Here is a 16,892-nt window from a genome sequence, read left to right as displayed (position 1 = left end):
AACCACTGGTTTATGCAGAACACTATAGCCAGCTCCGTGATTTCAGTTGAATGTCCTATCTTTTCCTTTCTCTAGTCCATGTGAAGTCATCATGGAAAATGACAAGCAGTGGATCACATATGTGATGATAGCAGATTCAGAAGCTGGCTGTCTGGAAATTAGAACTGCCCCAAGGCAGAGGAAAAGTGGATATAATAGGAGCTTCAAAAAAGCATTAGCTTTCTAGGTGAAAACTGATTTACTAACTTGCTTCTTCCTGTACTTGGATTGTCCGTAGCTAGTTAACAGCTGGGGTAGAGAACTTCAGTTTGTATCTGCCGGTGAAATTACTTCTTAAATTCCAGTTTTCTCCCATTATTTTTTTTTAAGAAATTAATGCAGTTTACAGAAAAGCTTCCCTATACATTATTTGTATAGTAGGCAAATCTAAAACTATGAGGAATTAAAATCTTTAGGACAGTCCTTTTAAAGAGGTGTGAATATTCATAGTTCACTATGGTAGTTAACTTCTGTTTGAAACTATCGGTGGGGGGGGGTGGGGGGGAGTGGATGACTGGATGATGTAAAGCCACTTCTTCGTGGACAGGTATTTCTTTAGCAAATACCATAAGTAGAATCTTGTTTGATAATCAAGGATGGCAAAGTTGACCTAAGTTCTAAAACTTGATTAGGATTGAGCCCTAAACACAGCTGTGTTAATGTAGCTGTTTTCAAAAGGAAATGGAAATTAAAAGTGTAAAAACATGACATACTACTGCCAATCTTAGTCATTTTTAGTCTGTTTACTTTTTTCTCCAATACACAGAATTTGTATACTGTGTCAAATTATGTCAAGTAATTGGATGGTGAACTATGTTGACAAATACTGTCACTGCTATTGGTTTATACTTAATCCTCCTGAGAGGTAGAAGACAATAAGAATTTATTATTCCAAAATAATAACTAGTATTTTGTATTTCAGCAATAAAATGTTCACTTGAGAGGGCACTTTCATTTCACTTGAGAGAGCTAAGAATGCCTTTTTCCTGTAGTTTTGTACACCCAAAACAAATTTGTAAAATTTCCTGCTACTCTTTAAAATACTATAGCTAGACAGTAAATGTTAAGGTTTTCAACTAATTTTGGTTCATCAGTAGGACATCTCAGTCATGTTCTAACATGTACAAATTAGATATTCCTGTGTTTTTAGGTAAAATATTCCGTACTTTCAAACAGCTGTAAATTAGTCTGTAGTTGAATCACGGGACGCTTCAATGGAATGGACTCATCTTGTACGATGTCAGATATAAGCAAACGTGTGCAGCATTTGCGTAGCACGGTAGTTTCTCATGGCTCCTGCTCCTGCAAAACAATAACACGTAGGAACCTTCCAGGAACAAGCCTTTACCGCCTCCTGATCTTGCTGCAGTCCCGTCCAGCTGAGGTAGTAGTTGCGAAAGAAAATGGAAGGCTCCTTACAAACTCTATCTGGAAAAGGTAACTTCTGTAAAAACACTTGCATAAACAGACCCCAATCTCAGAAGTGGTACAGGACAATTTGGTAAAACTGACATAATTGTGGTTTATTAACATGAATTAAAATGCCCAACCAGTGCTTCAATGTGACAGTATATTTAAAATAGAGGAATTAAAGGCCATATACTGTACTACTTTCACAAAGATCACACAGTTTTGCAAAGACATGTCATATGTACAGTGCTATATGTCAAATGAGAAAAGCTGTAAGCGATTATATACGCAAAAGAAATGCAGTATTTACAGATTTTCAGGAGACATTAAAAATCATCTGTACATTATATTACATTTTGCTTGCAAATAACCGATAAAACAAAATGAGCCATCTTCACACCAAACTAAAAATCTGTATTGCATTTTTTTTTATACATAAGATGCACTCACAGAACTGCTGATTGATAGAAAGAAAATCCTCGTACTGCCATTACTTAGCCGTGTATTTAATGCATATGTATAACATAATAATATAGAAAACATTCACTAAATGAATTTAATTCCAACAATAAAATTTAAAGATCATGTAGCATCAAATCTACTGCCAGAAAAACAGCTGGAATGTTCACTTACAAAATAAAAGATACCTACACTGGCTTAACAGCACATTTTTTAAGGGATTTTTTTAAAAAGCAAAAATGGGAAAAATACAATGAGAGAGCACTGGTGTTTTTTTGTTTTGTTTTTTATACAAAGTAAGTTTCATGTACAAGCTTTAAAAAGTACCTTAACAGGTACGTATGAAATGTACAGTTTATCTTACAGAACATTTTAAAAAGTTTTTGGAGTCTATTTTAATGCCACCCTGAACCATGGTAATTGTTCTGAAATGTTGGTGGCACCTGTGCTCTGTGAATTGGAATCTGTCCAGGCACTGGAGATGCCTGCTGAGGTCCTTGAACCCCGTGTGGCAGGGCCACAGAGCCAGGATGAGGACAGAACCCTGAAGCGGTAGGTGTGGGAATACTGTTTGGTCCTTGAGGCTGGAGATGAGGACCTGCGACTGGTAAAGGACAATGTGGCCCTGTTCCAGAAGGCTGGTGTTGGGGTCCCGGTCCCAGAGTGGTGTGATGTGTAGGAGCTTGTGAGGGGTACGGTGGTACAGCTGGATGAGCACTTGAAGGAAAAAGTGGAGGTCCTTGATGAGGTGGGTGGTGTAAGGCTGGAGCCGATGGGGTATGATGTCCGGAAGCCAGAACACCGGAAGGCGGCGGAGGAGGGGGTGGTGGAGGGGCGGAGCTCACCACGTGCTGGTGTTGTGCTTGCAGACCTGGGAGTCCCGTGGAGGGGTGGGGCGGTGGATGGTGATGCGGGGCGGGAGGGGGAGGTGGGGGTGGCAGACGGTGTCCAGTCGTTTGAGAGTGAACGTGGGACCCAGGGGCGACAGCGTGGACAGGCCCCACGCCGTGTGCTACGGAGTGTGGCTGTGGCTGGGCGAGGTGTGGTCCTGGAGCGGGAGGAGGGGGAGGCGGGGGTGGGACTACGGCGGCGGAGGTCTGGTGGTGAACGGGAGGGGTCTGCGAAGGCAGAAAGTGCCCTGGAGTCACGTGATGTCCCGGAACGGCTTGCTGGCCCGTGGTGCCGGGAAGAGCTTGATTTGGTCCTGATGTAAACACAGTCTGTTGGGAAAGACTGCCTTTCAGCTGATTATAGCTCTGAAAGTTTGCGGAAGGCTGCTGGTTTTGATAGTAAGAAGACGAGGGGGGGGGCGGGGGGGGCGGGGGTGGTGGGGCCGTGCCGCCCAGGCTCGACTGGGTAAACTGCTGACTGAGCGCTGCCGGGGGCTGTCCTGAGGGCGTCTGCGTGAACAGCGCTCCAGAAGGGGCCTGCTGCGTACTGGCTTGAAGGTTCTGTGCTGCTGGGTAAAAATTTCTTTGAGGCTCTCGCTGAGGTGTTCCAACTTGAGGTGACTGTGAGTGGTGAGGCCTGTAGGGAGAGCCTAACTGCTGTGAAGGAGGCTTTGGTGAAAGATAACCGTGTTGTACAGGCGTGTGGGGCGTCGACGACTTTGGAGGATTTTCTACGTGAGGTGATGGAGGACAGTGCAACTTCACGGGCGCGGAAGGCAGCTTCTGTGCAAGTTGCTCAGATGAACTGCGAACAAGTGGCTGTGGAGGATGATTCTTCGAAAGTGCTTGGGTGTTACTTGACAGCTGTTTTTGATGGAGTTCTGTTTTCAGGTGGACACCGTTCTCAGCTTCTGACACAGTAACTGCTCCCTCCCAGTGGGAATCTGGTTTTGTGAGTATTTTCCCATGTGGCTGGGCAGGTATTACAGGTCCCGGTGAACCAGGCTGTGAGAAGAAAATTTATATAAACTTTAGAAATATTCTGTGTACACTGAGGTTTGTTATTACTGGTATTTAATGTTAGCTAAATATTAATTGGAACGGGGGCAGGGAATAAGAGGTCTGAGAGGAGGACAACTACAGAGGCTTGAGATGTTAAAACGCCAGTTTTTTTAAGTAGTTGAGCAAGTTCTGATAATAAGCTTCAACTGAATTCCCTGAAATTTTATTGAAGACAAGTTAAGGAAATTAATCTGCCTTTTTTCCCCTGAGCAGTGAAACCTGTCTTTGACTCCTATTCTGAAAGAACCACACTTAAACACTGCAGGCAAGTTTCAATTCCATAATTGAAATTTCTATACTCCACCTAAGGATAAATTTGCTTGGGTAGATAAACCTGCTCCCCCCAACTGTTTTCACTTGTAATACCTTTTCCATTGTTCAAGTTCAGGTAATCCAAGGATAAGACTATTTGAATATATAATGATGTTCTTTAAGCAGAAAGAAAAAGTCAATCTCAGATTTCCTCATCGTTACGTTTCCAAAGATATTGCCCCACTGGATTATCATGTCTTGATGATCCAGGATAGAGGCAGCATTTCTTTTAAATTAATGTCACCTGACCGTTTGTTTTTAGAGAATTAACTGGCTGGCCGGTCAAATATTTTATGAAAAGACTATGAATTTCCTAGACACTAGGATAAGGAAGGGGTGGAAGGAACTCTTGGAGCAAGTGTAAGCTGCTGAAGTACGTTCAGCACATGGGAACTTGAACAGGAGAAGTGTCCAGAAATCAGAAACTGATCCTTGGTACAGCAGAAAAACCTCCATGTGCACATTACCATCCACTTTTCTGAAGGGCCACGTTCAAAGGTCAATGTTATTACCTTGCTCATTTTTGAAGGGCTTTTACAAGTATTTTGGGAAGGATCTGGGGACGCACATTCACTTGTAGTCGTGGGTTCTGGATTTTCAGGATCAGGATCTGTAAAGCGTAAGGAACCATAGAAAATGTAAAACTGCACGATAAATACTGCTTTTTTACTAACACTCGGACGTACATTCTACTATTCAAACCAACGTCTTATAAAGGCTCTCTCTCTCCTTTCTGAAAAGGTATTTAAAACCACCACCATGATAGGTCATCTGCTTACTGACCTTCCATAAGTTCACTGAAAGAAGGGACTGGGCCCTTGGGTTGCAACTGGGGAATGTGATTTGAATGAGATGAAGGTGAAGACGGAACATGAATCGGTGAACATGGGACACATGGTGACTCTCCCCCTAGAGATGAAGCAGAAGCAGACCCAAAGAGAACATTAGAAGCACAGAACGGGGGTGCAGAGTGATTAGCTGACTCCACTTTTCGGCAAAGCAACAAGCTCACTTACCACTATCTTTATCTTTTCGGTGATCACTGAGTAGTAAAGCTCTCTGATAACTCCTCTCTCGCACTTGCTCCACTGAAGTTGAGGCGGTCCTTTAAAATCAAGTCATAACATCAGTTCAGAAGCTGCTGCCAGCTAGATCAGTTTGTGTCCCCTGATGGCCAACATAGCCTTTCAGATAAAGGCTTTTGCTCGTTGGGGAAAAGCTCTGAAAACAGCTCCCCACCCCAGCCCACAACACCTCCCAAAACTGAGACTTTTATCCTCATTTATTTGAAGAACTCAAGCAGACGCCATTCCTTTGTCTTAAGCAATTTCTTGGTGAAAAGGAGGGGGTTGTTGAAGGGGGTAGCAAAACAACATTCAGAACGTCACTTCAGGTTACCAAAGGGACCACATATACCCCTGACAAATTACCTTGGGTCTGGATTATAAGGCTAGCAGGAAGCTCAGAGGTAAGAGGACCATGGAGCAAAGTGAATGTGGCCTCCTGCCCTTTGCAGGACCCTTCTGTATCCAGCTTCTTCTATTCCTATCGAAGAAACACTAAACATGGCTGTACTCTCAAGGCAACTGGTAAGGGTGACAAAGAAACTGCCAGATGTTGACTAGGATAAAGGTTCTTTGGAGAGGAATATTTGTGTGAAAATTATCAAGGAGTAGCTATAATGGACCTTTAATGATGCAGGGAAATACTTAACTGGCTTAAAACTCTTATCAGCAAAAAGGATCTGTCAAAATTATGATCACAAACCTCCTCTGCTTTAGGAGAACAACAAACAGGAAGGCAGCTGATTAACAAAAACTTTGTTGTTTTTCAGAACAGCACACTACCAGTCTTTACAAATATATAAGCTCCGTTCAGAATCAGCTATGTGACTGGATGATAAAATAACAAAGACTACTGTCATTATACGGTATATTACTTGTAGTTCTAAAGTTACCAGTTAGTTAGGTTTTTTTTTTTTTCCAACAGGCAGCTTACCATTGGACTTCTGGTTCATTCTTTTCACTGGCAGAAGCTTCCTTAACAGGACAGTTATTGCTGGTTTCTTCCAAAGTAGCATTATAAACTGTAGCTGGTGTTGGTAAAGGTAGGCTAGCAGTGCTTTCTATCTGCTCCCCATTTTCATTCCCGTTGGCACACCCATCAGCATTGTTGCTGCTCAAGTTTCCACTTGTGTGAGGTGATACATTAACCAGTGGAAAGTGTTCTGCCTTAGAGCCACTTTTCCTAGCTTCACGTTGTCTTTTCCGGTATTCTAATAGAGAAACCTTAAGCAAGAAAGATAAGGAAAAGCAAATCTTTTATCCTTGTTTTTATATGTCAGTGTCAATCTATTCTTTTTTTTTCTAAAGAGAATTACTATATTTACATTAAGAAAATTATATAAAATAATTTGATTCTGAACAAACAATAATAATTAACAATTATCAAATGCCTACTATATGCCAGGCATTGTATTTAGATGATTTACATACATTATCTCATTTAATCCTCACAACAACCCTATGAAATAGGTATATTATCATCCCCATTTTACAGATGAGGAAATTGAGTAACTCACTCACTCAAGGTCACACAGCTGGTGAGTGTTGGAGCCGGGATTCGAACCTAGGTCTTACTTGAAAGCCCGTGCTCTTTCCACTATACTATATTGCTTCCCACAAAGTTGCCAACTGGACTCTGTTATAAAAATTAAAAGCACACATCACTAAAATTCTTTCGACTTGCAAAGCAATAAGCCTATTAACAAATAAAATACGTGTTGTAGTTTCTCCCACTGATCTGAAATAAGGCATTCTAATTGTCTCGGTATGTCTGCCAACCAAATAATGGTGGTAAATCAGGGAACAAATAATGGTGGTAAATCAGGGAACTTATTATTTATATAATAAATACTTTTATATCCATGGCCTAAATACTGTAGGTATTAAGGATGAGGAAAGAGGCATTTCTTCTATATCGGCTGCCTGTTCTATGTAAAATAAGGGTAATAAGAACACAAATATTATTCAATTCTGTTTATTTGGTTGGGAAGTAGTTATCTTTAAAAAGTTACTCTTTCAGTGAAATAAATCACCTTGAGGTTTCGATCTCTGAAACCATGCTCCTTATAGGAATTTTCCGTTATCACTAGCTCTCTGCAAACATAATCTAATTCACTGAGCATTTACAAAAGGTTTAAAAATGTACGTGTCAATAATTCAATATGAATAAAGTATGAATGCCTTACACAGTACATATTATAACTACTAATTACCCTCAGAAGTAGTATGAAAAAAACACTATTAAAAGGACTATAAATCGTTAAATTTGTAACCTTTTTCTTTTGTGGTGGATTCTGGGGTGTGCAACTTCCGTCGATCAAATTGTCATTAATAGTCCGTCCAAAACCAGATACAAGCCCATCTTCTGAAGTACAAAACACAGGTGTTTCCATAAACATGCCTCTAGTATCATCCTGCATCAGGCACTTTGACTCACTTATTCGGAAGCCTCCTCCAACCTCCAACTGATGTGAGGGTGTCAGGTCCCTCAAGTTGGAGTTTACTGAGAAGTTAACTCCTGTTCTGTCAGGACTCTTTACCCAGGAAGAATATATTGGGCCCCGTCCAGAGTGAGCAGATTCCAGTTGGCTGTTAGACTCAGTCCTATCATGTGCAGGTGTTTCCATGGTTTTATGTAAGGCAGCTTGCTCGACTGTATCGAGTCCCAGTTGAAGGTCTGACACAGATTCCTTTTCTCCAGGGCACTGCCTACTGACTTCAGTCCTACTCCTAGGGCTGGTATAACCAATAGTCTTTATTTCTTGCAGACCAAGTTCAGTTAAATTAGAATTTCTAAAAGGCCCCAATGTTAACATGGTTGAAGATCTGTCAAAGCCCTGTTTACAGAATTAAAAAAAAAAAAAAAATTACACAAATAACCACATTTGGAAGCTAGTTACATTAAATCTACCAACAATTTATAATGATACTAGGGAAAAGTCACCGATTTAAAAAACCTTTTTTAGTATCTCCTTACCTCTTGACTATAAGTGCGTCTCTTAATTTCTGGAGAACTTTCTGGGGAAGAAATATTCTACATAAAAGAAATAATCATAATTGAAAATTAAAATATGTTAACAAACCCATGATATTTATAGAAATGAGAACTTAAAATGAGAAACTACTACACAGACTTTGGTTTTAGACTTTTTTATTTCCATTCCCCTTATATTTTGCTTTAAGGTCACTTTGATACACATAGTCATTTAGTCTGACTTTTTGTATATCAATCAGATGAAATGAAAGTTATGTGCATTTTAATAAAAAAATAAAGTTTAAATTCACAAATGCATGTTCCAAATTTTCGCTCTTAGATTCTTAAGAACTTTTTTTCCCTGCTCTCAGTACACTAATTATTAAAGGGAGAAAAAAATAGCTATTAAAGAAGCCCCATCCCCATGGGTTTTTGTTTCTGTTTTTTCTCACCTCAAAGTGCATGGTATTTCCCGGTGTGCCAGGAGTTACTGGGGTAACTGGTGAATAAATGGGCTTATAACCATTTCTACAAGCTTCGTCGTCTGACTTTGCCCGTGGAGGAGTGGCAAATGATGGATCCGTAGGAGTAATATCCGTGTGAGTTGGGGTAGCATATGGTGAAGGAGTAGGTGTGGAGGTTTCTGAGTAAGCAGAATCTAGTAACTGATAGAGTCTTCGTTTTTTTAGTGGTGTAGTTAAATCTGTTGGTGAAATAAGTTAAGAAATTATACTGCTGCTATTTGCTATAATCTGTAATATATTCTGGGAAAGATCAGAAAACATCAGCAATCGTAATTATGATGATTGTCACCCCGAAACTAAATTTCACAGTTTTTAAAGATAACAGGAAACAATCTCTCCCCCACCCCCACCCCGCCCCCCAACTTAGTCATTTTCACTGTTAGCAAGCATATTATCTTGCCAGAAGGCTTACAGGCCTGGGGGGCTCTAAGAAATCTTACAAGTACAGCTGTTAATTTAACTGATTTCTAAGAGTCCTTTTGAATCTTGCTGAAAAACAGCTGGCCAACTAGGCCCAAAATTCAACCATAAGCCCCAACATATTGTACATGGTACTTGCAAATTAAGGTTTTCATGTCTACCTTCGTCTAAAACTTTGGAGGACAGAAAAGACAAAATATATGTAACAATGCGCTTCTTTTGAAAGGTACATAATAATTAGAATATATATATGCTATATATATCCTGCCACATTCTCCACACTAGAACAACACTGAAAAGAAATTCTACCTGGAAGAGAACAGCTATCATTTAATAGTAGTGGACTTCTATTTTCACCATTGACTGTAGGACTTCTGGATCTTTCTTGACAGGGTGAATTAAATCTGTGTAAAATTGCTGAGTTTTCTTCTTCCAGAGCTTGTTTCAACCACCGCTGAAATACATAGAACAATAAATGAAGAGAAATCAGTTTGTAGCTGTTTACATATCCTATAAATATACAGCCAATTCCAAAAGCATCTCACTACCAGGACTGGTAGAGTAAGGAATGAGAATGGCTTTTGGCTCATACTAGAGTTTCATATCCAAAGAAAAGTTTACCTTCTTGCATGAGCCAGAAATGTTTTCAGGAGGTTCTTTTCTTCTCCTTTTTTCTGAAAGGAATGGTGAAGTGAATCTAATGTAGTGCTTAGGAGTAGAGTATACATGCGGACTATAAGTGAGACCCGGTAAAGAATTGAGCTGTGTAGCTAACACTTCAGGATCTGTAGTTATGCGCAGAGGCTTTTCTGAAAGGGTGTCTGAAGGTTTTCCTGTCTTCTCATTCTTCTCACTTAACCATTCATTGACCAAGTGCTAGAGAGAAGGAAAATCTGGATCACTATATATGTAATTATACAGATTCTCCTATAGAATATTCTAATACCAAATTTGTAACTGACATATCTAAAATGAGAGATTAATTTAAATCCTTCATATATGATGTCTAAAAAGTCAATATAAGTCATTCTGCATTTCCTTGGTTATCTACACTTATTACTAAAATTTTTTACACAATTATACTTTGTAGGAACAAAACATGATATTTTTATAAAATAGTAAAAATCTAGGAGACCTCAGTACTATCTTAAAAACACAAACACTAAACTGCTTCTATATTATGTGTAAAATGTTTAGTTTGTCAGACTTTAGGCAGTGTTTTTTTTGTTGTTTGTTTTTTTGCGGTACACGGGCCTCTCACTGCTGCGGCCTTTCCCGTTGCGGGACGTGCAGGCTCAGCGGCCATGGCTCACGGGCTCAGCCGCTCCGCGGCATGGTGGGATCTTCCCAGACCGGGGCACAAACCCGTGTCCTGTGCGTCGGCAGGCGGACTCGCGACCACTGCGCCACCAGGGAAGCCCTAGGCAGTGGTTTTCTACTCTGGCTGCTCATCAGAATCTCCAGATGAGGCCAGTGCGCATATATATATATATATATATATATATATATATATATATATATATATATATATATATATATATATAAAATATATATATATTTTTAAAGCTGTCGGCATTGACAATCACTAATGATTTAAGGGGGTTGAAATCTCTAAGTTCCCATGCTTTGAAAATTCACATAATCCCTTTCTTAGTTCTGTTTATTTTTTTGCATCTACAGTGTACATAGTTCACTCTTTACTGGCTGTATGAATATACCTGATCCTAAAGTATAATGATTACTCAACTTTTTCTTTTTTTAAGAACTAGTTATTTAGTAAAGTTCAGATGTAATGGGCATGGAAATAAGGATTACATTTCTCAGCTCAAGCACATTTTCCTTGCTGTGTGGGCACTTATATCTTTTCTATCTAGTTATCAAATTATACTCCTTTAATTTTTATTATAAATGTAATTTGTAGAATATGTAGAAAAACTAGTGTATATGTATTTACACATACATTCTCACAATACACATACAGAAATACATACATTAAAAAAACAGTCTACCCACATCCTGTCTTCTAGAGATAATCACTATAAGCATTTTGGCATCTTTTCTTTCCTTCCTTTTTTCAATGTATGTAAACTTCCTTTCTAGGACAAGCAACAGTGGGGCTAAAGCACTTGGGAGTCTGCAACAGACTGCCCCGGTGTGAATCCCGGCTTTGCCACTTACCGTTACCTCAAGCAAGTTACATAACTTTTCTACATCTCAATCCAGATCTATAAAAGAAGGGTCATGAGAGAAACTAGCTCTACAAATAGGGTTATTGTAAGGATTACAAGAGTTAAATAGCCAAAGCTCTTCATAGAGTATCTGGCACAGAATAAGTGCCATGTGTGAAACTGAAGGCAGCCTTTACATTATAGGAAATCACAATAATTTGGTACTCTGTCAAACAGTAATGTTGTTTAAAATAGCAGTATATATCACACGCAAAACCTGTGGGAAAAAGGCTTTTTTTTTTAGAGAGAGAATCAGGATACAGGAACCTATATCTCAAGACCAGGGAATTAAATCTATAGTGCCACAGTAGTTTAGTCATTTAATAATTAAAGGGCAGGGACTGTGTCATATTTGCAGTCAAGAAAGCAGCCTTTTGTTTTGTTTTCCTGCACTGTGCAGCTTGTGGAATGTTGGTTCCCAGACCAGGGATTGAACCCACTGGGCCCTCAGCAGTGAGAGTGCAGAGTCTTAACTACTGACCACCAGGGAATTCCCAAAAGTAGCTTTTCTTTTAAACATGAATCTTTTTTCTTTCTCACTAATCCAAATTATGGAGAAAATCTGCAGCTACTTTTTGTCCTCCCAAAGTGGGCAAAAGTAACTGCTCATTGTTAAAATCAAGTGCTGGCTTGCTTGTTCAGGATCCAAGGTGCAAAGGTGAGCACAGACTTCAAATCAGAGCGGTGTTTAGATCGTCTCTGTCTAATCCTTTGACTCGCCACTGAAGTATACTCCCAGGTTCCTCCTAGATATTTACGAAGTATGCTTCTCATGGTTTCACAGTACCTACAAACTATACTGAATTTGGTAAGAACAAAGACCAGATAAAGTGGGTTTCAAAGTATTTTGTTGTAGAAGGGCGTGAGAAGGATCCATTTATGATCTACCCCACTGCCCAGAGAGCCTAAGGGTTGCACTTTGGTATCTGCTCCAATCTGCTGTACTCAGAATGGGAGAAAAACAAAGCTTCATAAGGGTGTTCTGTATTTCTGGCCTTCCTGTAAAGCTCAGGTTGGTTTATCTCAGTGATTGTTTACCACAATTGCTTCATTAAATCTGACAGTAGTTTTTGACAGATTTTTATTAATAAATTGACCTAAAACTACCCTTCCTGAAACCCTCCCACACTGTTGGTGGGAATGTAAATTGGTACAGACAGTATGGAGGTTCCTTAAAAAACTAAAAATAGAGCTACCATATGATCTGGTAATCCCACTCCTGGGCATACATCCGGAGAAAACCGTAATCTGAAAGGATAGATACATGCACCCCAAAGTTCACTGCAGCAGGACCTAGAGATGATCATACTAAGTGAAGTAAGTCAGAGAAAGACAAATATCATGATAGCACTCGTGGAATCTAATTTTTTTAAAAAAGAAACAAATGAACTTATTTACAAAACAGAATCAGACTTAAGGGGAAACGAGGTGGGGGGGATAAATCAGAAGCTTGGGATGAACACATACACACTACTATAGATAATAAGATAACCAACAAGGACCTACTACTGTATAGCACAGGGAACTCAATATTCTGTGATAAGCTATATGAGAAAACAATCTAAAAAAGAATGCATGTATGCATGTGTATAACTGAATCACTTTGCTGTATACCTGAAACTAACACAACATTGTAAATCAACTACACTCCAATAAAATTAAAATGAAACTACCCTTCCTTATAAATTTTCACATCCTACTACATTCTATGGAAATCAACAATTTCTTCACACTTAATTCTTGTAATCTACCTTTACCATGAAATTTATAAAAACTATAAAGAAAGGATAACTCATCTCAAACTAGTTGTTTCTGAGAAGTGTAGTTTAGTACATAAAGTAGGCAAAATTAAATCATTAGAAATCAGAATTGCAATACTACAAGGAAGCCTTGATATACTGGATATTTTAATGATGCAAACATTTCTATTAACTGATTTTACAGTTTTGCAATTCTCATTCTTAGTTTAAAACTTTGCTAGTATAAAAACCACGACTCTATCACTCTTCCTTATGAGATGTTATAGACTGAATTCCTAAAACATGAATATATTTAACATCACAAGACATTTGTTAAAAAACAGTTCTTACATTCATTAAGAATCACATACCTTTTTTGTTTTGGGATACTTTGTTGGACATTTATTAAGTGCTGGAACTTCAGTTTCAGTAATTATTTCTGCTAGTGCAGTTTCACTTTCTGGTTCTATTGCAAGTACAGTATTTTCAGTATCATTTTGTTGTGAAGTAACTTCTATATCAGGAGAAGACGGTTGGATATCTGAACACATGCTGACAGTTCTGTGTCTCCGACGCTGCTGTCCGATGTGAGTCCTACTCCGAGAAAAACTTTTTCTCTGTTTAGTTCTATTTACTTTGGCAGGAGTTGGCTTGCTAGCAGTTTCTTCTTTTGCTTGTTCCTAATTCAAAAGAGAATGGAACTTTTAATACGTTGTTTATATAACTCAGTAGTTGAAATCTAATGGCATCAATCTGCTTCAGAAGCTAACTGCCCCAAATGTCTTTATGAATTCTGATATATATTAAATTGACATAATTAAAAATTTTCTTACTCTCCAAAACAAAGCAAGTGGAGTCTCATAGCTGAAGTCTTAAATTCTCATAGGATTTGAAAAATGCTATTGAAAAGCTAGTATCACATCAAAAATTCTTTACAGATGTAATTAAATTGTGGAAATTTTATTGGAAAGTGGTGAAGTGTGAAAATAAAACTAGACCTGAATAATAATACCTGAATAACTTCAGCATCAGTGACAATCTGTGCATCTTTACATTCAGTTTTAACTTCAGTTTTGGCAGTGCTGATCCTTTCCAAAGCTTGTTCTCTTCTTTTCTCTCTTTTTTCAAGTCTGGCAAAAGCTTGCAGAATTGCTTCCATTTTCCTTTCTTCTCTTGTCTACAAAATTTAAAGTAACATAATAAATACTGCTGTGAAGTAAAATTCAAAAGTCCAAATGTTCATGGCAAATTAAAAAAAATTTTCTATGATGGTGTTAGCAAAACACCTCTTTTGATGGTAGATATGGGATTAAAAACATTTATATTCATTTTAGATCTTTGAGAATCCCAAACATCTTGGTAAACCCTGTCATTACAAATATATTACAATGAAAGGAATGTTTGGATGATTGTATGTTAATGATAAAGGTAAGGCAAAACCAAAAAAAGACTCAAGAACGACCCTGCTTTATCAAACCAAAAATCTTTTTTTCTCAATAATACATTAGGCAGCCTTTTAAAAATAAGATCAAAGTTCCTAAGGTAATAATATGTTGAAAAGGTTAAATCCATATGAACGTAAGGAGTGAATATATTGACATGTCATAGCAGGATATTGTGGGGTGAAGTCCTGGGTTTAAATCATGATGCTACCAGTCATTTACTATCTCTGTGACCCTAGGCAATGTAACAACTCTGGTTATTAACCTTTTTGAGCATCTTATAAAATGTGGGTAACAATATTTACACTTCACAGAATTGTTAATGAATTCAAATATAAAATATCTGTGAAGTTTTCCAACCTTACTTGGAAAATGGTAGGCATTTCTTAGGTGTTACTATTTCTCCTTTGGCTCTCTTGCCCTCCATTATAATTGTTATAAGGCATTCCTCTATCTTCTGCTCTTCCCGTCTACACTGACAGTTCAAGGCAGAGACTGGAAAACAGCAAGAGTTCCTTTGAGCATCAGTTCTCTTTGGAGAGAGAACATTAAAAGCAAGACCCAGAGCCTTGGCCAGGGGGCCTGGCAAATGCTTCAGGTTTCAACCAGAAACAGGAAGCATGTCCATCAACTGTCCAGTTCTCCAAATGTAAAGAACCAGGTCCTGAGGCTTAGATCCATTCATCTTTCTTCCTTTATTGTCATCCATGTAGGAAAGAAAGATCAATAACTCAAGGTCTGGCTGCATGGTCTTCTCAATATCAGAGCTTTAGAGTTCGAGTAATTATCAGCAGAGATTCAAGCATTAAGTAAGACACCTACACTATGAAAACTATTACTTACTCTTTCCTATATTTTTTCCTTTTATTGTTCCACTAGGTAAGGGAAATATGTAAACAAAACTCTTCTGAGAACTTTATAATTGGTGAAAACAGACTACCATACTGCAAATGTGTCAGTCTTATAAAATGTGTTATCCTCACCCTCTTTATTTTACAGGTAAGGAAACTGAGATCCAAAGAGGTAAGATTACTTGTTCATGGACACATATCTGCGTCTTAGCTTTCTTGGTCTGGGATGGATAATAAGACACTAAAATAAAGAACATAGGCAAAAGATCTCTTTACTGGAACTGGAAGTTTTAAAGCTGAATTCTTTCCTTAGATAATACATGTCTCTGGTCTTAATAAATCACTTTACTCAACCCCTTTTCATTTATGGCTCTCTATAAAAATCCTGTCTCAATATATTAGGGCTTTTCTAACACCCTAAATTTAGAAGTCTGGAGTAACTAAAAAATAAGATTTTCATAATTGCTTCACCTGTGGAATGGGGGTGGGTAGAAAGAGAAGGGGTTCATTATTGTGCTTATAAATTTAAAAATAAATCTGGGAAAAGTACATTTTTCCAAAAGAAACAAACTTGTCTTAGCAAGAATCATTTTATGTATAAAATAAATTTACCCACGGGCCAGGCACCCAAAGGAGATATTTTCTATGTCATGATTATCCAAGGACAGTTTCCTAAGATAAATACGAATTTATGCCAAAAGAAGTTTCCTTGACATGGTCCATTATTCACTTGTTTTAGATACAGTAAGGGTCAGAGATAAAATTAATTGATGTAAAGACAAAATTAATTCATTTAAAAATTGAACTCCCTTGGTAAACAATGCAGCTAATGGATAGTCAAAGCAAAATCCTTTATTTCTAGATGACTCGATCTTTTTGAGCTGGTCAGGATCTTAAAAATAATCTAGTCCTACACTGCTGAAGAAACCAGAGCCCACGTGTATTAACAGAATCACTCAAAGGCAGAGCCATAATTATTATCCAAGTTTCCAGGCTCCTGGTTTGTTCTTCTTTCCAATTACCAACTACTGACACACTACATAATGCAAAATAAAGCATAATTCTTCCTACATTTACTACAACTATTAACTGAAAGCACTAAACAGGTATCCTAATAGCTTTAGCCCAGCTTCATCTTAAAACACACACTTTAGAAAATGTAAACATGCTTTTGATTATGTGAAGAAAAGAAAAACGTTAGTTACTAATCTACTTTTTTTTAAAACTCCTTAAGGTTCATATGTCATTCAGCTTTTATATTCACCAGTGTATTCTCTGACACACACAACCAGATATACAGTATGTAATGACTGAAAATTTACCACCCACTTTATAGAGCTAACTGATAAATAAGTTTTATATATAGCTTGAGATAATTATAGCTGATTGTTCAGGGGACTAGAGAAATTAGGAGCCTTAGTTCAGCAGATTGTCCATAGATCCTGACCTCTGAGCTGGATGTAGTTTAGATGATACTT

The 16,892-nt window shown here is 38.2% G+C and overlaps 1 protein-coding gene across 3 annotated transcripts in view; it reads right to left on the bottom strand.

Annotated features, from left to right (window-relative positions):
* Nucleotides 1–788: 788 nt before the first annotated feature.
* Nucleotides 789–16,892, bottom strand: part of KMT2E (lysine methyltransferase 2E (inactive)) — a 99,466-nt gene continuing 83,362 nt past the window's right edge. For 2 of the 3 annotated variants that reach the window (XM_030834335.3, XM_030834338.3), the window contains 12 exons: nucleotides 14,134–14,298; nucleotides 13,493–13,801; nucleotides 9,776–10,030; nucleotides 9,464–9,608; nucleotides 8,663–8,913; nucleotides 8,214–8,270; nucleotides 7,510–8,073; nucleotides 6,171–6,460; nucleotides 5,189–5,277; nucleotides 4,956–5,081; nucleotides 4,685–4,782; nucleotides 789–3,803 (listed from right to left, as the gene is read on the bottom strand). In XM_030834335.3, the coding sequence (XP_030690195.2) occupies nucleotides 2,304–3,803; nucleotides 4,685–4,782; nucleotides 4,956–5,081; nucleotides 5,189–5,277; nucleotides 6,171–6,460; nucleotides 7,510–8,073; nucleotides 8,214–8,270; nucleotides 8,663–8,913; nucleotides 9,464–9,608; nucleotides 9,776–10,030; nucleotides 13,493–13,801; nucleotides 14,134–14,298 (3,849 nt within the window). In that variant the 3' untranslated portion in view covers nucleotides 789–2,303. The remainder of the gene's footprint in view (nucleotides 3,804–4,684; nucleotides 4,783–4,955; nucleotides 5,082–5,188; nucleotides 5,278–6,170; nucleotides 6,461–7,509; nucleotides 8,074–8,213; nucleotides 8,271–8,662; nucleotides 8,914–9,463; nucleotides 9,609–9,775; nucleotides 10,031–13,492; nucleotides 13,802–14,133; nucleotides 14,299–16,892) is intronic. The other variant, XM_030834340.3, reaches the window with a different exon arrangement.

The sequence above is a fragment of the Globicephala melas genome, chromosome 9 (assembly GCF_963455315.2).
Source record: "Globicephala melas chromosome 9, mGloMel1.2, whole genome shotgun sequence".
Taxonomy (NCBI): Eukaryota; Metazoa; Chordata; class Mammalia; order Artiodactyla; family Delphinidae; genus Globicephala; species Globicephala melas.
This window is presented reverse-complemented; position numbering and strand designations above follow the sequence as displayed.